General features: G+C 33.8%; 1 protein-coding gene across 1 annotated transcript; it reads left to right on the top strand.

Annotated features, from left to right (window-relative positions):
• The first annotated feature begins 10,029 nt into the window (after window positions 1–10,029).
• Lysmd3 (LysM domain containing 3) lies at window positions 10,030–23,198 on the top strand. The gene is made up of 3 exons (XM_046428474.2): window positions 10,030–10,232; window positions 14,376–14,641; window positions 19,413–23,198. Exons 2-3 carry the CDS (start codon window positions 14,387–14,389, stop codon window positions 20,076–20,078), a joined length of 921 nt encoding a protein of 306 aa, XP_046284430.1. The 5' UTR covers window positions 10,030–10,232; window positions 14,376–14,386; the 3' UTR covers window positions 20,079–23,198.
• Window positions 23,199–23,949: the final 751 nt, after the last annotated feature.

The raw sequence follows: 23,949 nt of genomic DNA, 5'->3' as shown, positions 1-23,949 counted from the left end.
AAATGGAAGGAGACCCTCAGGGTTATATAAAAGAACATACAAGAGGAAATGAGGGGAAAGGGAAAAATAATACAAGGGGGAGAAATGAAGGTCAGTAGAGGGGGTAGAGAGAGAAGAGGGGAGGGGAGGGGAGGGGAGGGGGGATAGTAGAGGATAGGAAAGGTAGCAGAACACGACAGTCACTAGTATGGCAATATGTAAATCAATGGATGTGTAATTGATGTGATTCTGCAATCTGTATATGGGCTAAAAATGGGAGTTCATAACCCACTTGAAGCAAAGTGTGAAAGATGATATATCAAGAACTATGTAATGTTTTGAACAACCAACAATAAAAAAAAATAAACATTAAAAAAAAAGAAACTCACGAAGGAAAAGAACAAAAAAATAAATAAATAAAAAATAAAAGTGACTGGGGATGTTGCTCACTGATAGAGAACCCCTCGGTTCAATCCTTAGTAGCACTAAATGAACAGATAAATCTAAGAGCAACTTAAAGTATGTATTTCTTAATTAATGCAATTAAAACCAAATTCATTTCTTGTTAATGTAAGTACTATGTTTTTATAAAAATATATTTTCCAAAACAAAAATTTAGTGAGATCAATGGCATGATAATTTTATAAATCTCTTTGATTGTCTGGCTTAATTGAAAATAGCTAGATTCACTTATTTTAATTGTGGCAAAGCACTCTTAACACAAAATTGTGCAGTTTTACCATTATAAAATGTACCAATTCAGTGGTATTTCGTACATTCATAGTATTGTGGAACCATCTTCACTGTCTAGTTCCAGAACATATCCAGCCTTCCAATAATAGAAAAATCTGTAACCATTAAGCAGAGGCTTCCTATTCCTCCCTCACCCTAGCTCTTGGCAGCAACTAATCTGCTTTCTGTCTCTGGATCTGTCTATTCTGTATTTTATATAAAATGGAATCATACAATATGTGCCCTTTTGTGTCTGGCTTCTTTTACTTAGCATAATCTTTTCAAGGTTCACCCATGTTATTTTGTATCATATAGCAGGATTTCATTCCTTCAGCTTATGTATGTATTTCACATTTTGTTTAGCCACTCATCTACTGATGGACACTTCAGTTATTTCTACCTTTTGGCTATTGTGAATACTGCTACAATGAACTTGTACTAGTTTCTGTTTGAACACCTGTTTTCAATTCTCTTGGGCTTATATCTAGGGGTAGAATTTCTGGGTAATGTGGTAATTCTGTTTTTCAGTTTTTGAAGAATTGTCAAAATTTTCCATAGAAACTTCACCATTTAACATTCTTATCAGCAGTGTACTAGGGTTCAGATTTTTTTTTTTAACATCTCTGTCAACATTCATTTTCCACTTAAGAAATGATAATCATTTGGCGCAGTGGCATTCATCTGTAATCCCAGAAACTCCAGAGTCTGAATTAGGAGAATCACAGGTTTGAGGCCAGCCTCAGCAACTTAGTGAGACCATTAGAAACTTACAAGACCCTGTCTCAAAACAAAATATAAAAAATAAAAAAAAATGCTGGGGATATAGTTCAGTAGTAAAGCACATTTCCCTGATGATTAATGATTAATGATGTTGAACATCTTTTCATATACTGGTTATTTGTATACTGGTTATTTGTATATTTTCATATACTGGTTATTTGTATATTTTCAAAAGCTACACAAATGGGCCATGGGTTCATTATTTAATTAAGTCATCTTCTTTTTGTTGTTCAGTTTGAAGACTTCTTTCCATTTCTGGAACAGATTATGATTTACAAATATGTTTTTTCATTCGATCAGATATCTTTCATTCCCTTGATACTGTCCTTGATGCCAAGAAGCTACAGTATTGATGAAGTCCAGATCTGTTTTTCTTTTGTTTCATGTTTTTAAGCCTTACCTAAAAAAAAAGTGCTAATTCAAAATCATGAAGGCAAATCTGTGCCTATGTCTCTTTTATGAGTTTTCATTACTTCCTATATTTAAATCTTTGAGTTAAATTTTGCATATACTCTGAGTAGGAGTTCTTTTATACTTGGAGATTCAGCTGTCCCATCATCATTTGTTTAAGAGATTATTCTTTTCCCTTAGAATGTCTTAGCACCTTAATCAAAAATAAATTGAACATGGGTATGTGGGTTTAATTTTGAACTCTTAATTCTATAACATTGGTTTATCTGTCTGTCCTTATGCCCCTACCACATTATTTTAGTCACTGAAGCTTTGTATTAAGTTTTGCATTTGGAATGTGTGAGTTCTCCAACTTTGCTCCTCCTCCTCCTCCACCTCTTCTTCTCCTTCTCCTTCTCCTTCTCCTTCTTCTTCTTTTGAGATTGTTTTGACAACTCAACATCCCTTATCATTTGATAGAAATGTTAGGATCGGCTTTTTCAATTCAATAAAGACCATTGGGATTTTGACAGAGATTGTATTGAATCCATAGATAGCTTCAGAGAATATTGTAATCTCAATGATTTTAAGTTTTCCAATCCATCAATACATAATGTTTTCCCCCTAATTTAGATATTCTTTAATTTCTTCAGCACTGTTTTGTAGTTTTCAGTGGTTAAGTCTTGCACCTTCCTGACTAATATATTCCTAAATATTTTATTCCTCTTGAGGCTATTAAAATTTTAATTGTTTTCTTAATTTTATTTTCAAATTCTTTATTGTTAGTGTATAGAAATACCAGTGATTCTTTTGTTGTTTTTGACTTTGTATGCAACCTTTTTAAAATCATGTATTAGCTTTGATAACAGGTACAGTCTTAACATTTGCTGTGTGTTCAGTCTACATTATTTTGGCTAAAGTATATGAAAAAAATCTGTCTCCATACAAATATGTAGTTGGAATAGATAAAGGGATTTTAATATCCAGCTAATCATGGATATTATTTGACACTAGACTAAAACTCAATAAATGATAGTTTCTAAAAGGTTATTTGCAATGAAGAAGGAAAAGGAGAAGGAGAAGAAGAAGAAACCATACCAATAGGATTTTTTTTTACGCATTCATATTAAAATACCTTGACCTAATACTTTGATTGGATCTTTTATCTGTGCATATATTATTTATTTGGAAAATATTGGCTCCTTGAGTTATGCATATTTTCCAAGTTGACAAATTTCCTTAAGAAATATTTGAAAAATCACATTGTTAATATCGCCACCAATCTCATCACAAAATTCTCTTAGTTTTAGGAGGCTGCTAACCTCACAGAGGCAATACAAGCTTTCTAAGATTCAATTATTGTATGAGAACTTGAGTTTTATCAGTGGTCACAAGTACTGTCTTATTTTCCTTGAAGTAACTGGCATATTTTCCTCATTTTCAAGAAAATATTCACCAAATATTCAGTTGTGAGTGACTATAGTTTTTCCTTCACTCACTTTCTATTCAAAGTAGTGCCCTTGGGTTAAAAAAAAAAAAAAAAAAGGTTTATTCAGTTCCCAAATCAATCAAGGGCACCAGAGCTTTACTTCCTGATGACCCCTGTACTTCAGTGTGAAGCAGGGGGGCATTATGTATATTTCTAATTTCATCAGAAAGAATAATGAAAGGCTACATACTCAATAGCTGAGATTTAATACAATGAATACCTTTTTATTGCTTCGTCAAAAAACATTTTTTTTTTTTGTGGTGCTGGGGATTGAACCAAGGCTTTGTGCATGAGAGGTAAGCATTCTACCAACTGAGCCATATCCCCATCCCTTAATTAAGAAACATTTTGAAGCAAACATTTAAAAATATTTGTGTTTTAATTAGTATATAAAATGCAAGAATGCAACAACCAAAAATATAGTTTGGTGACCCTGCCTAAGAATTGGGGATACGAAGGAGTTCACAGACCATACTTGGACAAAAGTTGGTATAGCTATTAAAATGTTAGTTTTATTGGGCTAAGGTTGTGGCTCAGGGGTAGAGAGCTTGCCTGGCGCGTGCAAGGCCCTGGATTCGCTCTTCAGTACTACATAAAAATAAATAAATAAAACAAAGGTATTGTGTCCAACTACAACTAAAAAATAAATATTAAAAAATGTTAGTTTTATCAATTGCCTTAACTTCATAAATATTGGAAGAGGTAGATATTACCATTCTTATAATCTCATTGTTGATAGTTTCCAGAACCTTGGCCGTACATCTGGGTATTCTGATTATATATATACGACATGTAACAGAAGTCTTCTAGTTTTTCTGAATTTGTAATTGAGAAAAAGGTAAAAATGATTTATAGAAGGTAACACAGAGCAGAATGAAAGAATTTACTATAAACTCAGCATAGTCACCATGTCACGCACTTTTCAACATTATTCACTTCCAAACTCTGTCCCATCCAGTTGTTAAAACCAAATAAAGAAAAGTGCTAGAATATCTGTTTACTAGAACAGATTATGTATTGGTTTGCCTTACAAGTAACCATAATATTTTTAGATCAAAAACCATCCTGTCTCAGGCTAATGTTTTATTTTGCATAAGCATTAATTATAAAGCCTGTATAAATTATCTTTCACATAGCCAAGAAAAACACCAAAGGAATTTTCTTTAGAGGATTAGTGTAGTAAAATATTTACCTTTCAAAGAAATTATTAAAACAATGGGATTTAGAAATATTCATAAACCAAATATTCATTTATATTATGTTATGCTATCTAAGCAAATCTGTAGTATGATCTTAGGGACAGAGTAATAAAAAGCAAGTCAATCAAGTTTAAATTAATACAAATTGATTCTCCTAAAAAGTAACAGATTGGTTTAGAATTTTAAAACACTCCAAGGATAATAAGTCCTTTTCAAAGCAAGAAATCAAAGAAATAAGTTTCTGTACATTCCTTCTCAACAGATTATTCATTGATCAGCATTCATTATTGCCAAATACACTATTCTTCATGGAAAGGACAGAAGGTTTCACTGCTCTTGCCATGTATGCCACCAAGTAAATCCAAGTATGAAACACTTCTTTGAAGTCAGCAGGCATTCATTGCTTTACATAATTCTGAAGGGATTTAGAAGCCTGTTAGGATTAAAGCTTGGGGAAAAGGGAAAAATTTCAGCTCAACCTTAACTGTAAATGAAAGAAAACATGAGAAAAAGCGAGAAGGGAAACTACTTAGATTCAAGCATTGTTAACAGATATAATCTGGCTTTTTTAGAATTAATGGGGAAAAAGAGATCCCAAGTACAGAGTCACAATCAATGTGTACAAGAAAGAACTAGTGAAAAGTATTTTTTTTCTTTTTTCTTTTTTTAAAAAAATCTAAAAGCCTCATGGAATTAGGGGCTTGAAAAAAGCATTTTCATTTTTAAATATTTATTTCTTAGTTGTAGTTGGATTCAATACCTTTATTTTATTCATTTATATTTTTATGTACGTGAATACTGCTCAATGAACAATCTGTTAAGAAGGAATGCTGAGGATCGAATCCAGGGCCTCTCATGTGCTAGGTGAGCGCTCTACCACTGAGCCACAACCCCAGCCCTGAAGAAGTATTTTTAAATCAAGTGTTTTTAATACAAATCACTGTGACATTTGGTGGTATTCTTTGGTTCAATCAAACCTCTCGTTTCCTGAGTTACTGTTATCCTAATCCTCCTTATGAAAACCAAATCCTTGCGGTGACTTACAAAGTCCCGTCCAATCTGGCTCTCTCAAGACTTCATCTATCATCTCTCCAATCAGGCCTTCCCTTACACACACTATGAAAAATGCAAACTCCCCAGACCCAAAACACTCTATACTTCTTCCTCACTTAATTTTCTTCCTCCATCCATTTATCAACATCGAACATACCAATGCTTCATTTATTTATTTTGTTTAATCTGTCTGTTCTTCCAAGAATATAAGCTCCATAGGGAAAGGCTTTGGGCCTGTTTGTGTGTATCCTCAGTGCTTATAGAAGGGCCCTGTAATATTGCATGTGCTCAGTATTGTCAGCCAAACAATGTTATTTTGGTCTATATTTTGTCAGATAATCACTACCTTCCTTTAGGAATGTATGGCTCAGCATTTTATGATTTTTATTTTGAGCACAGAAACTTTGTAAAGTTATTGCTTGGTTTTTCAGATACTGTTGGTTAAACTGAGGATTGTCTCAGAAGCACTCTCAATCTGGGAAGATCTCTGCTAGAAAGAAGATATTATTGCTTCTCCAATTCTCCCTATATGCTTCCAGTCTCTAACTTTTCTGATTCTTTGAGTACACTACTAGAGACCTACAGACTAACAATGTCCACCCTAACCCTAACCCTCACCCAATTCTATAGACTGGCACATATCTCATGTTTTCTTTCAGTGCCATAGACTTAATTGAATTTGTCTGACCATCTTAGGTTTTGGGAGGAGTAGGCACACACAAAAGTAGGCTGTAGGCCCTGGGGACATTCACCTGCACTTATTTGTCTGGGTGCCCATACTTATTATAAAGACCATGCAAAACAAAGCATTTCCACTTATAGTCTGCTTAATTGTAGGTATATAACTATTTCTTTCTACATGCACCAATTGCCTAACTGCAGAATTTAAGAATAGTATTTATTTATAGCTAATGAAGCCTGCATAGATGGAGATAGTGGATAGTGCCTGTCTAGTGGAATTCAAGTCATATTTAATATTCTTGAATATTAAAGATATTGAGATATCTCAATTTTTCATATCTCTGGTTATATACATAGTATACTCACACCAATTCGTGTTCTCATACATGTACTTTGGATAATAATGATCATCACATTCTACCATCATTAATTATCCCATGTTCCCTCCCTTGCCCTCCCACCCTTCTGCCCTATCTATTCCTCCTATGCTCTCCCTCCCTATCCCACTCTGAATCAGCTTCCTTATATCAAACAAAACATTAGGCATTTGGTTTTTTGGGATTGGCTAACTTCACTTAGCATTATCTTCTCTAATTCCATCTATTTACTTGCAAATGCCATGAATTTATTCTCTTTTATTGATGTGCAACTCTAAATTCTAAGGTATATTTGACTCTTCTTTTATCCACATTATGGCCAAGATGTGACTATACTAATCACCATGTTTAAAAATCACAGGGTGAAAGACAAATAGGCAGGTCATCTAATAGATCTTTCAGCTAAATAGGTATCTAAACCATGCAGAGTTTTTTCCCTAAGACTTCTAGAGAAGATACACAATAATTTTCTCTACATACATATTATTTGAAAATCAGAGATGAGGTGTTTTTTTTTTAAATATTACCCCATAATTCAATTTACAATCATTTAAGAGATTGGTATTTCCTTAGAATACAGCAGCATTTTGCAATTTTGCTTCTTGAAAGTAGACTTAAGAATAAAAGGCAGAAAGTGAAGGAGCAGGGCTGAAAAAATCAGAGAGTGGGAATCAAGAAGAAATGTAAAAAGAATTCAAGTTTTGTTACTCCTTCATTTTTTTTTATTTCTAAGGAAATTAAAATGAATCTTTCCACCAGCGCTTCATCATTTAATATTAAGTACAGACTTAAGAATGATTAAGAGATGCATGGTTCAATACAGGATAACTATAGAAAAAAACAAGTCTAGTTCTTTAAAAATTAGATATGTTCACTTTTAGTAATTTTAATAATGATAAAAATATATGATAAAAATAATAAAAATATATGATAAAAATGATAAAAAATGCCCACATTTCTGCCACATCTAGTGCTTTTCAGACTGTCAAAAATTTCTTGAGTAACTTTCCAGAAAGAAAATTTAATTCAACCTCCTGCATAAATAATTGGGGGTGTGGAGAGGTGTACATGTAAATTTTTATTCCAAAAGGAATACATCATATTTCCTATATGAAGCTTTACTTTATCATTAAAACATTTTGAAGATTTTTTTATGTGCTTAGAGTTATGCAAACTCCATGACAAGGTAACCTTGTCTTTCTAAGCACTGTATCTATAATGCCTAGATCAAAAGCTCTTGTGTTTTTTTTTTTTCTACAACAAAATTTCTTAAGGAAATAAATAAATAAATCAGAAAATTAATTAAAATTAATAAAAATCAATATAGATTAATTCATTCTTTTGACCCAAAGTATAATATACATTTTAAAAAACATACCAGAAGTATCTATTCAGTTACTGGTAAACATTTAGAATGTTCTCCTTTATAGTCAACATTCTTGAAAATATCTGTTAAATCTTAACCAAATGTAGCTAAGTGAATGTAAGGTAGTTACTTAACAAAGAGTCCAGTCAATTGCATTTCTAATTCTGAGAAATATTGCCAAATGACACTCCTAACAGGTTGCATCAATTTACACTCTCTTTACCATACAACTTTTACTCTGGAGCAACTCACAAACCCTGAATGTTGGTAACAAAAACACACATTCCTATAAACTACACATTCTTCTATCTATGGCTTTTTAATGGAAGCTGTGGCAGATGAGATCTCAAAAAAACTAAAATTCCTTTTGACTTCGCTGAGCACTGGGGACATCATTTTTCTCAAAGACGAAATATTTGTTCTTACAGACCACAGTGTTTTGGAACTTGGCCAAAATTCATGGCTAACTGCTTCCTTTGTATATTAGAATAATAAAATATAGTTCTATCACAGCTTTTTTGTAAAAAGTTCAATTATTGCATTTTTTTCAAATACAAATTACGATTTAGAGCATGCAGTTAATATTGAGAAAGTGTTTAAACAACGGATACAGGTAGCAGTCCTGTAGAAGTGCTTGAAATTCTATCTGGGTCTCCCAAGGATTCCACTGCCTATTGACATTAAAATAAGAAAAGTAACCTATATGTAGAAAGAAGGTTGTATTCCCATTAACATTCATGAGGACTGAGCAGCTGAAGCCCTACACATCAAGTAGGGAATATGTCCTTTGTCTACTGATGAGAAAATGTCTCAGTGATAAATGGTTACAGACAGGGTGTCACGAGGGCAACAGCACACAGAACAGCTTCAACAAACTTTTTTTTAAAAGTCTTCTTCTGAAGCTTTTTGTAGTATTGTGGAGCGTAGTGCCTATCATCTCAAAATAAAGGCTAATACTGCAATACAGAATTCCTAGCCTTTGCTGAAACACATCCTAGAAAACCAAAAACATACCGTTTGAAAATAATTTAGAATAAGGTTTCAACAGCTTCAGGAGGTATTCAGAAGTTCTGAAAAGGAATGTAGCCAGCATAGTGGCTATTTCTGTCTAAAATGGATATTGTAATGAGTTAGCATGGTAGTCAAAGTGCACCCTCTGTAGTGTCAACACTGGGAAAAATCAGACTCTAGAATGTTTTTACATTCATTTACATAAATTTAAACATGTTTATTCTCGTTTAGTAAGTTTATGAGAAATATCATACATGAAGACACCAATTTCTTATTTAACGAATAATATTGCACAGAATCCAACATTAACTACCAATGACTTCCAGTTAATTTTTAAACCGAAATAAGTTAGGTTACAAGTTGTTGACACGCTTGTCTCATAGAGCCTGAGAAAGAGGCCACAGGGCAAACACTTCCTGTGGCCTGGCTCTAGGTGGCTCACTTTCCTCACCTATAGCCACTATGGACGCTCTAACCCCAGTTCGCCAGTATTTTGTCTCTTCTGCAGATTTTAGCATGAAGAGAGGTATAAGCATAGTGCAATTTTCTAAAACAGGGCTGTCAACACTGGGCATTTGCAGTGTTCCTCCCCTAAAGAAAACTCCAGATACAGGGTAAGAAGAAATGTACAGTAGCTCCCAGACAGATTCTCAGCACTACTCTCCTTGGGGACAGTCTTGGGTAGCGCTGTGTGGACAGTGCACACAGGCGCAAGCAGCAGGTCGTCGGACGTCTAGAGTTGACGCGCGAACTTGGAAGGACTAAGCTATTCCACTAGGGAAGAGGAGGCGGGGCCTAAATGGAGAGGCGGGGCAGGGCTGGAAACAGAGCCCCTCCCCGGGCCCCAGGCTGGCAGGCGCCTGCGTGCTGGGCGTGGGCCTGTGGTTGGACGCCTATGGTTCTGGGCTCGCGGTTGCTCCTCAGTCCTACGCTTCCTCCCCCGCCCCTTCCCACCTCCGCCCACTTGACGCGATGACGCATCGCAGGTTTGCGGACGTGGCGGCGGCGCACGGTCGGGAAGGCGGAGACGTTGGCGGCAGCTGCGTCGGTGGCGGCAGCGTTGGGGGACCTGAACTGAGATACCTAGGCTCGGTCATGAACTTGCCCGGGACAGGAGCGGTGGCGGCGGACCTGGCATCCGCCTCTTCACTGCGTCCCCCTTGCTAACGGGACAGGTAAATATGGCGGCGAAGTGTGTGTGTGGGGTCCTGGGTTTGGCAGCGGTGTTGGACTTCAGCTGAGTCCTCCCTGGAGTCCTCGCGGAGCTCGGCCGCAGGTGTGGTGGGGCGGCGGCCTGGGGCTCGGACCTGGTTTCGCTTGGAGGACATGCCCGAGGCAGGGAACATCTTTGATGCCAGTTCCGCCACAGTGCCTGTCAAACTGTCGAGGAAACCGAGGCTCCGAGGAAGGGCTTCTATCTGCCCGATTTCCGGGGCAGCGCTTTTTCCGCCCAAACACAGTATTTCCCCCGCAACTTTGCGTTGGCGTTGATTATTAGCTGATGGCATCTCGTCCACATCATCCAGTGTGACGTTGTGACAGAAAAAATCTGCCGTTTAGTCTTTGTTAGGGATGACAGGGAAAGAAAAAAAAAGTGTGCGGGAAATTAAGTCTTTAAAAACAAATTTTCCCCTGGTGGACACAATCCTGTGATTCTGTCCCAGTGCTGAACTAGTGTATGGTGTTTCTTTTATCGCTTCCCTCTTAGGAAAGTCAAAGCGAAACACCAGCAGCAGTTTTTATATATAGTATGACGGTATTTGGGAAACCATTTGCAGTTGTAGACCGAACTGATGAAAGCTTTTAACACTGTATCCACTGGTAATTATTTTTTTTCCCCTGGCCTCTTGTAATCTGTGTAGCATGAAGGCTTGTTCCAGATTTCCTAAAATGTACTTCATGCCTTTTTCCTGCCCTAATAGAATTATGAGAGGGGCGAAGAATCGAGCCAGAAGACTTGGATACTTTGTACTTTATAACCTCTAAGTAGTTTGTTCAGGTAATTATCTTCCTGGGCAAAGTCTTTTTACTTCCTTTAGAGGCACAAGCAATTCTTTGGTAATTCAAACACGAATACCCAGTTTGTGTTATATTCTCTGCCTGCATTTTGTTGCAAAGGAGAGTAGAAAGAGAATCCAGACTAGTCTTTTAAATAAAGCAATATATTATGGAGAGATATTGATATAAATATCCAAAGTGTCTAGTAGGTATTGCTTAGTGACTTTCAGTTACTTGTACTAAGCTATGAAGTTTTAAAAATAAGATTTTAGGGAGAAAAAGTCTAAAGGGACACAATAATCAGGTCATTATAGCCTCATGTATAAATTGCGGTTTATTAAGTGATACTCAACTCTTTTGATCATGGATGCCTTTTGAGAATATGAAACAGTATTCTCCCCAGAAAATGCACATGAATAAAATTTGCCTATGAGTCTACAGGACTCACACATATACCCTTGATTAAAGATACAAGATAAAAAAGACTTGGTTACATAAATGGAAATAAAGTTTTTATCTTTGTAGGAATATGTGTAATCATGACTTCAAAACTGCTGAGATGTGAAATGTGGGGAGATTGCCTTAGTTTGGTGGCTGTCAAGTTAGAGATCCTAGTTCTTGGTAATAAATAAGGTAGAACCTCTGAGAACAATTGAAACAATCTATTTAATACATAGCTGTGGTTACTATATGATCTGAATAGAAAACCTTAATTTTTTAAAGCATTACAATGGGTTGGAAACCAAATTTTAAGGATTGGATTCAAGTATGAAATAGCTTCAAAACATAAGGATGTGCCTGCCTACCTAGAGAATGTAATCTATTGTCATCATTTTACAAATTCAGACTTTTGGAGTTGTGTTTTTCTGATTTTTTTTTTTTCCTTTCCCTCTTGGTACTCATTCATAGTGTTCAAAACATAACAATCCTTTGTCTAAACATCATTTGTCCTCCTTGGCTTTCATGGCATTACAATTCCTTTTCCTCTGGACATTTCTTTTTTCATCTTTTATGGCAGAACTTCACCAAGGTACTAAATCTTGGGCTTCTTTTTTTCAGGGTAAGGAGCCAGAGTTATTACAAAAACAAACAAACAAACAAACAAAAAACTACCTCTCTACCCACCATTTGTATATTAATGAATTTTTGTGTTATAGTCTCATTATTAGGCTCCTTGAAGTTCCAAGGGACCCACTAATTTATTTTTCTTCTTTTTTCCAATTAATTTATTTATTTTAATTAAGTATATATGACAGCAGAATGCATTTTAATTCATTGTACACAATTGCAGCACAACTTTTCATTTCTTTCTTATGATGTAGCATTACAACATATGTGCAGTCATACATGTACCTAGGGTAATGATGTCCATCTTATTCCACCATCTTTCCTGCCCCCATACACCCTCCCAACCCTCCCTCCTCTTTGCCCAATCAAAGTTCCTCCATTTTTCCCATGCCTCCCTCCTCCCTGTTATGGATCAGCATCCATTTATCAGAGAGAATCTTTGGCCTTTGGTTGGGGATTGAGTTACTTCACTTAGCATGATATTCTCCAACTCAATCCATTTACCCACAAATGCCATAATTGTATTCTCTTTTAAGACTATTGTGTATATATACTACAGTTTCTTTATCCATTCACCTGTTGAAGGGCATCTAGGTTGCTTGCATAGTTTAGCTATTGTGAATTTAGGTGCTGTGAGCATTGATGTGTGTGGCTGCATTACTATAGAATGCTTATTTTAAGTCCTTTGGGTATAGACCTAGGAGTGGGATAGCTGGGTCAAATGGTGGTTCCATTCCAAGGTTTTTAAGGAATCTCCATACTGCTTTCCAGATTCGTTGCACCAATTTGCAGTCCCACCAGCAATGTATGAGTGTGCCTTTTTCCCCACACCCTCACCTGAATGTTGGGTTTCTTTAAGGTTCAGTACTGGGCCCTCTTTTCTTACTCTGAATTCTGTAGGTGATCTCATCTATTTCAGTTTCACTTATGTGCAGATTAGTCATAAAATGATAACCTAGGCCTTTCCTCTAACTATATAGCTCACTGTCAGAGATATTGAATATAGTCATGCCCCCACTCCTAGCTCTTCCAGATATCTATAGCTTAGGGAATGGCACCACAGTTTATTCACTTCTGCAAATCAATAATCTTGGCGTGATCTTTAACTTCCCTTTTCGAATCTGAGCCACATTGAAGCTTGAAGTATTTATCTCCTAAATTCCTCTCAACTGCCTCTCTCCACCTTTCAAAACAATATCTGAAAGCAGTCTATCCTTTTTTATGTGAATAAGTAAAACAAAGCCAAAACAATGTGGAATTAGTTTTTTAGGTTCTTGTGTTTATTTTGAATGAGAATTGTTCAACTTGATGAATGTGTGTTGGGAGTGAGTATGCAAGTAAACAAAAAATATTAATTGGTAGATGTTTTTAATTTATATCAATTCTCAGTCATAGTCATAGAGTGCTTTTTCTAAATTACAAATAAAAATCACAGCTAAAATCTGTTCAGTCTTGGGCTGGGGTTGTGGTTCATTGGCAGAGCGCTCACCTAGCATGTATGAAGCACTGGGTCTGATCCTTAGCACCACCTAAAAATTAATAAATAAAGGTATTGTGTCAATCTACAACTAAAAAAATACACTTAAAAAATCTGTTCAGTCTTTATGTACCATAAATTCAATTTGATGAGTACTCTAAATTAAATTGGGTGAAGAGTTTTCAGGGGAAGAAAATCCCTGGTCAAAGAGAAAATTCATGGTCTATATAGAAGGCAAAGGCTGTACTAAATATAAATTCTGAAGTTAACATCTTCCAGAGAGTGATAGGTGTAAATATATTTCAATCTCATGTGAACTTAAAATACACAAGCCAGAAAGTTTTGAATTTGTCACAGTTTGTATATTTATATATAAACATACTTTGATTCCATCAGAACTATAGTTGTAAATTTAGCCACAAATTTTTAAGACGTATATAAAATAATTTGCACAATTTTCTTCCCATAGTCAGAAGAAGAGTAACTTAATTTTTTTTTGACCAAAAAGAAAAAAAAAAAACTGTAGCATTTGCCTTGTTAAAATATAATTACCCCTATATGTTTTATGATAAATGGTCCATTGGATTATTGTCTCCACCTCCAAATATGTTTGTTGTACTTCAACAATTATAAAACTTGAGTTTTAAGTTTTTAAATAACTAAAACCATTATTTAAGAAATTTTTTAAAAAGTGTAATGTTAAGACTAATGTAAATACATCAAATTGATCAGCTACATTCCAAAGTTTTCTGTTTTTTTTTATCCCCCCTTCCAGATTTTGACAGTATGGCAGGGAGGCATCAGAATCGTAGTTTTCCTCTCACAGGAGTTCAGTCAAGTGGTCAAGTACATGCTTTTGGAAATTGTACAGACACTGATATGTTGGAAGATGAAGCTGAAGTCTATGAGCTTCGATCCAGAGGAAAAGAGAAAGTCCGAAGAAGTACATCAAGAGATAGGCTTGATGACATTATTATACTAACAAAAGATATCCAGGAAGGGGATACTTTAAATGCAATAGCCCTTCAGTACTGTTGTACGGTAAGTTTTAATTTAATTTCACATAATGCAGTTCAGAATAAACTTATTTGTTCATTATTCTAACCTACTTGAAATAAATTCTGTGTCCTTTTGTTTCTTCACCCCTATTTTGCTTTTTTTTTTCCTGGTCTTTTTTGCACAGAATCCTGTATCATGTCTGTGGATGAATATAACTAATATTGTTTCTTTCTATACTTTTGTGCTTGAAATACTGTGTGTGTGTGTGTGTGTGTGTATTTGAAGGTTGATTATTTTTGTTTTCAAGATTGGTGATATTGGGCTGGGGATGTGGCTCAAGCGGTAGCGCGCTTGCCTGGCATGCGTGTGGCCCGGGTTCGATCCTCAGCACCACATACAAACAAAAGATGTTGTGTCCGCCGAAAACTGAAAAATAAATATTGAAATTCTCTCTCACTCTCTCCCTCTCTCTCTTTAAAAAAAAAAAAAAAAGATTGGTAATATTATGCATATTACTTTACAACTTGTGTTTTCATTTCTTAGTATTTGATGAATATCCCTCATGATCATCCCTCATAGTCTTAGTTCTAACTCATTATTTGAATACTTATATAATGTTCATAGTATTAGTAAGATATCTTCTACTCATGAATAGTGAGAATTTTCTTGGTGTTTTACATTGTGCACTATCACCATTCTTTAAAAGATAGTACCTTTTGGGGATAGGTTCCTAATAAAATGAAAGACATTCTTAATTTCAATAGATAAACTCTAATTGAACCCATTTTAAATCTGTGTTATCTCCATTTTGGGCCTTTAGCATAACATGTTTTTATGTTAATACATTGATAAAGAAACTGGTTAGAACATTGATTTTCTAATTTTTTGTTTTCATACTCCCAATGGAATAGAATCTGAAATGTATCTAATATGTACCTCCTTGCATATTTTTAAGTAAATGTTTTAATTCCACCTAATAATTTAAAGTAGTTACAAAAGAATGTAATTCCAAGGGTTGTCAATATTGATGTTAAAAAATACAATAATTAGAATACTTCTTAAATGTGTCCATAGAATTCTAAATATTATCAGGATTTGCTATCTGAAATCTTCATTTAAAAAAGATATACATAAATATATATATGTGTGTGTGTGTATATATATATACACACACACTCATATATATACATATATATGTATATTTTATATATATTTATATGTATATACATATATACATACACACATGAAAGCTGTTTTTTAGTAGTGTGAAATTCTTTTATTTTTTTATTAATATTTTCATCTTTTCACAGAATTTTTCATAACGTAAAATATTTTTATACTTGAAAAACTTTTACTGATTCCCTGTATTGCAGTAGGAATAAACACATTTATAGATTTTTAATATATGAATGTGTGTGTATATATATGTGTATATATATGTAAAAATTGAAATTGAATGCTTAAAAATTTTCCTATGATCATGAGGTTGTACATATTATTTTTTCTGAATAAAGTAATTATAATTATTCAATAATATAATTAAAATTCAAAACAAATACATTATAGATTTTGATTTAAAAATTTATAAGAACTGAGTGGTAGTTTTTGTTCCCTAACTTGTTCATGTATAACGACACAATTCCTGTCATTATTATTGGAAAATATAAAATTTAATTTTTTAGTGCAAAAAAATGTTGTATACATGTTTTATAGAGAAATAGACCAATGAGAAATAAATGACTGAATGTGTCTTGTCAGAAGACAAGCCAAAAACAAGGTGGAGGTCCAAGAGAAGAGTATGGTCCAGTAGCTTTTTAGAGAAAGCATTAGCTTTCCTTCAGTTAGTCTAGTAAATTTTCATAGGAGGGAAATTTGAAATGCCATTTGAGCAATTAAAAATAGGTCATATTTCAAATGAGGTGAAAAGGGGAAAGTGTTTCAGGCCTATAACAATGGCGTAGAGATTCCAAGAAGGAAATAAGGTGAACAACAGAAAGAATTTTAATAGGTGTTTCAGAAATGAGTGGCACAGGCTGATTGGGATGAAGCACTTTGAGATAACTGGGGAAGAGTTTAGTCTATATTGTAAAAGAACATTATTATTATAGTTTTAATAAAAGTGAAGCAAAATGGTGGCGGAAGGAATTGGAAAGGATCCAGAAAAGAGATTGTTGGAATAATTCAATTGAAGATTATCAGGGATTAGATCAAAATAATCGTGATTAGGACAGAGAAGAAGCTGATAGAAAATGTATTTGGAGAAAATCAAAGGATGTATTAGTTGATTTGTCATTTGAAAGGAAGAGTCATAAAACTGAATAACTTAACATTAGAGGAGAGATGGGATTGGTCACAGTATTGGGGAAGTTGATACAACAAACTTAGGGTATTAAGATAAGCAGTGCTTCCTTTTGGGTGGCTCTTTTTTTTTTTTAAGATGGACACAGTATCGTTATTTATTTATTTATTTATTTTTTATATGGTGCTGAGGATCGAACCCAATGCCTCACATGTGCAAAGCAAACTCTCTATGCTGAGCTATAACCCCAGCCCCTGGGTGGCTCTTTTAATAGAAAAATAGTAACCTTAGAAAAGGATTTATAATAATCATTTTTAAAATACAGTAAATAGTGCTGTATTTTGCTTATAAATGATCTTAAGAATTATTTAAAATATGCCTATTATAAAACAGTGTTGAGAAGAAAAAAAAATTCAAGGTTGAAATCCTAAATGCAATCAAGGAATTTTAGCAAAACAGAAAACATTATAGGTACATTCAGAGAGGTAGATGCTAAATCTTTGAAGCCTTGTTTAGAAAGAGTATTTAGCAGTTACTGTAATAGAATATAAACAAAAGAGCATTTAAAGAAAATGGGGTCAACCTTTGGGGGGTTTATCAATTAATCTTCATTTACTGTAAAACAAAACTGCCCCAAAATATTATATGATGACAAAGCACCCTTTATATTTGCCATCTTATCTCTTAGCTATTCTTCAGTCCTGTACCCCTACTCCTACACATACACACTCCAAGAGAACTTTTCCAACATGATGACCTCTTTCATTCTTCATAGTACTTGATCACTAATCTACATTTGAGTCTGTTCACCACTTCCTCCTAAAAGCTCTTCGCTTGACATGCCTGACTTGGCTGGTTTCAGATTTTCCTACTACTAATATCTAATAATAACTAATATTCATAGCATTTATATTAGTGCTCAAAGTGTTCCACATATGTTTTATTTATTTAATTTTTAGATTTTTAGTTGTAGAAGAACACAAAACCTTTATTTTTTATATGTAGTGCTGAGGATTGAACCCAGTGCCTCACACATAACAGGCAAGCACTCTACCACTGAGCTACAACCCCAGCCCATCTATAAGGTAGGTTGTAGAATCACTGACATTTTATAGGTATGGAAATTTGAATGCAAAATGGTTAAACAAGTTGCCTCAACACACAACTAGAAAGTGTGAATCAGGCTTCAAACCTAGATACCTATCTTTTTTTTTTTAAATATTTATTTTTTAGGTGTAGATGGATACAACACAATGCCTTTATTTTTACGTAGTGCCGAGGATCGAACCCGGGTCCCACTCGTGCTAGGCGAGCGCTCTACCGCTGAGCCACAATCCCAGCCCTAGATACCTATCTTTTAACCACCATTGTATATTGCCTTCCTCGCTACTCTTCTAAATCTCCTTTGTGGATTTATTGACATCTCTCTCAAATGTTGCCATTCCTCAGGGATATAAATCATTCTTCTGAGTTTTCAGACATATGTCTTCAATATTTTCCACTAGTATATCTCAAGTACCTCAAAGCCAATGTGTCTAAAATCTATTTATCCTGTTCTCACCAAACACAGTACTACATATCTCATTGAATGGTGTCATCATACATGCAGTTGACCAAACCACAATCTAAGTTCCATCCTAGACTCAACATTACCTCTCTGCTATCAGTTGGATAATACATGATTAGCTTAGATTAAAACATTGATAGGAACAATAAATGGGAATATTAACTTAGATGTGGTGAGAGAGCCTAGCATACTTATTGGTAATCTGAGAAATGCTCCTGTCTTCCCCCTCATCACAATGGCATAGGATATATGGACAGTTGGAGGTTATTTAATATGTGGAGAGAAATCATCTGTGACTGATATTGCATGTGACAAATGTATGCATTTACACTGAGGAGTTCAGGGAAAAAATGGCCTTAGAAGACAAATGAGAGGGATGAATTACTATATTCTTAAGATTTTTTTCACACTTTTAACATCTTTGAAATTTGGATGATGACTTCATCATTACATTTGGTGTTTTTTTCCTGCCTTAAAGATAACACAGAATAATGGTACATCTTAAGAGTTGATGGCTTCTTAGTTTTGATAAATGATAGCACTTGGGTAAGTTAACATTTGCTTACATTCCAATTGCCAAATTGTAATAAAGAACATAAGTATCTGTAATGCTTCCTTTGCAAATTGCTTAAAGACACAACAGTACAGTGATATTTGTGCATGATATACAAAGTGATACAACTAGAATTTACTTAAATTATATTAATTAGTGTTACTAGTATGTAGGTGATTATGAAAAGCAGTTGGAGATTTCCTAAGCCTGGTAGATCAAAAGCAGTTTAGATTCTCATACACAAGTAAAATTAAAATCTCTCTCTGTGTGTGGTAACTTAATATTATTAATAATTGAGCTCAAATCTTTTCCCCTCTCAAATGAGATCAGTGACAATTGTTACCTCTGGTGTGATTTATAATTCAGTTGAATGTTTAATTTTTCTTTTTTACAGGTAGCAGATATCAAGAGAGTTAATAATCTCATCAGTGATCAAGACTTTTTTGCCCTTAGGTCTGTCAAAATTCCAGTTAAAAAGTTTAGTTCATTGGCTGAAACACTTTATCCTCCAAAAGGAAGACAGGCTTCACGTCCTTCATCTGTTCAGTATGCTCCAGAACAACAGGAAGTTTTGCCAGCTAATGATTGTCTTTCTTCTAGTGAATCAGCTGGCAGTTTTTTAAAAGAAGTAGATCGAGACATAGAACAAATAGTAAAGTGTACAGACACCAAGAAAGAGAACCTTAATGAGGTAGTGTCTGCCTTAACAGCACAACAAATCCGTTTTGAACCTGATAACAAAAACACCCAACGCAAGGATCCCTATTATGGAGCAGACTGGGGAATAGGCTGGTGGACCGCTGTAGTGATAATGTTGATAGTAGGTATAATAACACCAGTATTTTATTTGCTCTATTATGAAATTTTAGCTAAAGTGGATGTTAGTCACCATTCAACAGTGGACTCTTCACATTTCCATTCAGGAATCACAGCCCCATCACAGCATAGAGAAATGGAAAATGGAATTGCTCCAACTAGAGGAATACATGTTAGTCAACAAGATGATCATAAACTATATAGAGAAGATTTTCAGCCACCTGCTGCTCAACACAAAACATAGCAGTTAGCTCATAATCAAAGTAATAGGGATCAAATGTGTCTGGAATGCGGTGATTCGGTTATATCCAGTATCTACTTCAGAGGCAGAGTTTAGGGTGATTGATGATGCTTATGTTTTTAACCTTTCTAAAAGTTTTTGAGCCATTTACAAGTGGATTATGTATAAAATCCCTGAAATTGCTAGTGTTGGTGTTAAAAATAGTCAATCCATGAATATGTTATATGAATGCTTAAAGCAGAAGTGAATTTAAATTTGTGCTTAGGAAGTTCTCAAATTGGAAGATGTGTCATTTTTCTTACTTAAGACTATTTATATTTAAATATTGTTAAAGTAATTCTCCTTTAAAATTATTCATGTTAAATTTTTGAATCAGAATAATGATAGTGTCAGATGTTTGCAACTGAAGAAAATTTGTGAACCACCAAAATATTTAGTTGCAAAAAAATTGATTCTGAAATTATTCATGATAGTATTTAACATTCATCTTGAAACTTTAAAAACATTTAGGACATGTGCTATGAAAACACAGGTAGAAACAAATGGAAACATAATGTATAACTTCTACAATAGAGGTTGAGAAATAGATTAAATATTTTTAAGACCCCAAAATAATGTGTTATGGTTGGGAAGTTGCCGTTTGATCACTAGAACACTGGATTAGGTCAGGACCCAAATATAATCTTGTCTTTTAAAGAATGCTTAAGACAGACCCTTTAACCCCACCTCTGCTTCTATTTTTAAAATATTTGCCTCTGATATTTGAAAACATTTTTTGTACTTCTTTGATGAAAAGTGTTATACATGTATAGATTAGCATTATTTAGGAAATAACTCCTTACATACTGTGATAAATCATTGCTGTTACATATAGTAACAGGCCTTAATTACATTTACTGCCTTAGAATATTACTTTATGTAGTTAATATAAGTTTTAGAATTTAAACATTGTTTCAGATGGTCCAGTTGGATTCAGTATAGGTTAATTAAGCAAGCTCATCTCTACCTTCACTTTGCAGCACAAGTTAATGAATAAAAACACATCTTTATTACCATTGAGGTCTATTGTAGATAAGGGTTCATCAAGCAAAAATAAAAACAAGAGGCCTTTTGCATTAAATAGGAAATAGTTGCTGTATTTGTTGATCTCTTAACCTGTTTTTCAAAGGGAAAATATCCAACCTAGACTTTCCCCCCCTGAATTGTAGCATCAAATTGAGGAAAAGAGGCCAAAAAATGGATGGTTGAAAGGACTCAATAGTACCATTTTTATAAGATATGCTGTGGATCAGCCAGTCTGACTAAATAAGAAACGTTTGCATACTGATCCTATCATTTTTTTAAAGTGTGGGTTTTAAAAATGTTATTTAATGACTCAATAGATATGAGATGGAGTCTGGATTGCCTGTTTTGAGTATAATAAAGTATATACCTTAAGATATATAATACCATCTCATTTTCTGGGTATATTTTCTGATATTTCAATATTTTACATCAGAAACTCTAATCTTGGTATGAAATGGTATAAATATTTATGGTAACTGGGATTTATATACTTTCAGGAGAAAGCATCATAACAAGGACAAAGAAGCCAAACATTTTAAAGTCTTTGTATGTATCAGAGGACTTTAGAAAATGACCAGAGTGTTCAATAGGAAAGTTGTGAATTGATTTTTTTCAGTAAAATAATTCTCAGTTGTTTTAATGTGCCTTGGGTATCTGGAAACGAGGAGTATGATATTTCAATTAATGCTCATTGCTTATTTGGCTAGTTTATGTACCATTTAAACCTGCTGAAAAATCAAGTTTTAGGATAGTAAATGCAGATTATTTCAGTTAGAACAGTCTTTGACATCCTTTAAAGATATATTTACATCAAATTGATAAGGTTAGAGTCACTGGTTCATTTTTGTTAGCTTTACTTTGAAATTGTGACAAAGGGGTCTGATTACTTATTTTTTAAGTAAGAAAATACTGAAGTTGGCTAAAATTCATTTCTGTCTTTCTGAGTATCCTTTTTGAAAGAAATGCATCATATCCTTATAAAACACAATCAGGCAGTTTCCCTTTTCTGTACATTTGAATTACATATAATTCTATCTATATAGGTTATATAGATAGAATTAAAAACAAAGATTAAACTCTAAAAGAAAAATTCCTTAAGAATTCAGATTTAAAATTTTAGCTTTTAAAAAGTACTAATATACATTCAATTTGTTGTAAATGCAAATTACGTTATATAATTAGATAAGCATAATTGTTTGATATTGGATTTTAATTGTGTTGAAACCCTTGTCTGAATTTAAGACCTTATATTTGTATGTGTGTATGCAAATGTAACAAAACTGTGAATCATAGTATTTGGGTTACTTAAAAATTGGGAGTTGCAAGTAAAGAAAAAATACATTATTTTTAGGGCAGGTTTTTTGGGTTTTGTTTTTAATTTTGGATAGACATGGCTTAAAGGTTGTTTTGAACTAATGGGTAGCCATTTAGGTTAAATATTTTTGCTGTCCACCCCTAGAAAAAAAAGATGGGTTATGGTCTCCTGGCCCTGTTAAGAATTAGAGAGAAACATGTAATTTCAAATTATCTTCCCCAAAGAACTTTTTGATTTACTTTCTTTTCTGGACTTTTACTTGCTTGGTCAGTGACCTAGAAAGTTCTTTAAACAAACCACTACTTAGTAAGATCTACTTCCAACATTACCTATTTGGGAATATGAAGGATATAGTTAGTTTTAGAAATATGAAGTAAAGGTCCAGTCAAAGTGTTAAAGGGTAAAGGTGGAGTTCAGTCTGTTTAAATGGTGCATTATGATGGGAATCATTCTTAGTTTGAATTACAACAATGTTGCTCAGGAAATCAGTATTTTTCTTCTAAGTATGTGCATATTGCACTGTTAGACCATAGACATATTTGCTTTATTTAATTCATTTTATGTATGCAAAATTTATAAATCTTTTGTATACTGTATTTTATACAATTGCACAATGTAATAATAGAATATTATGTTAAGTGTACATCTGTAAAACTGGTTTTTAAAACTTTTTGCCCCTTGTTTTTCATATTTTAAAAGATGTAAAATGTAATAAAGTTTCTATTTTATTATTCAATCTAAAATTCAAGCTGGTGAATTTAATTGACTAAAGCAAACTTTTCTTCTCTACTTTCAAACTGACATTCTAGAGACACTCTTAAGATTGATAAAGTTGCCAACGGTTTATGAGTTAAGGTTTTTACTTGCTGTGCTTAAACAAAATCTTCTGGATTATTTATAGGTCATAAATGTAAAAAAAAAAAAAGAAAAAGAAAATTTCAGAGGAAGGTTGTTTAAAGGGTTTTCCTCCTGGAAGACTTGCTGAGGCATGGTCTACAACTTGCTTATGAAGTCATGGATCAATCATATAAAATGCTCTATTTATCTGTAAATTTTAATGGTAAGACAAAAATATTTCTCCTTCAAAAATATTAATTTTAAAAAATTAGAAGAAGCCTAATTGAGAAAGTTCTTTAGAACATTTATTAATGGAGGAAACTGTGGGGTTTTTTCCATATGTTTCTCCTTGATTTTCCCATTTTTAAAAGCATATTGATCTTAAAATTGTGTTTAGATTTTTTTTTTTTTTTTTTTTTTTGGTTAAAAGGAGATTTTTACAAAGTCCAGAAACTTTAGCTACATTAAAGCAAAGCTACTGATTTGAAGGTGGTAAGGGAGGAAAGGCTAAGAAGAATTGTCTGAATTTCTTAGCATTATCTGATCATTTAGCAAACCAGTGATCACACTAATATTATACTGTCTGCCAAATCTCTTGGTTTGTTATCACAACTTTTTTCCTAATCAATCACATACCTAGATTTTTCATTTGTTGTT

The sequence above is a fragment of the Marmota monax genome, unplaced genomic scaffold, assembly GCF_021218885.2.
Source record: "Marmota monax isolate L192 unplaced genomic scaffold, Marmota_monax_Labrador192_F-V1.1 WCK01_AAM20220418_F8-fsc00018, whole genome shotgun sequence".
Taxonomy (NCBI): Eukaryota; Metazoa; Chordata; class Mammalia; order Rodentia; family Sciuridae; genus Marmota; species Marmota monax.
This window is presented reverse-complemented; position numbering and strand designations above follow the sequence as displayed.

What these genes read in the sequence shown, in the direction of transcription:
- Lysmd3 (XM_046428474.2), top strand. Translation starts at nt 14,387, where the DNA reads ATGGCAGGGAGGCATCAGAATCGTAGTTTTCCTCTCACAGGAGTTCAG. An exon ending in CCCTTCAGTACTGTTGTACG is followed by an intron (nt 14,642 to 19,412) that starts GTAAGTTTTAAT and finishes TCTTTTTTACAG; the next exon opens with GTAGCAGATATCAAGAGAGT.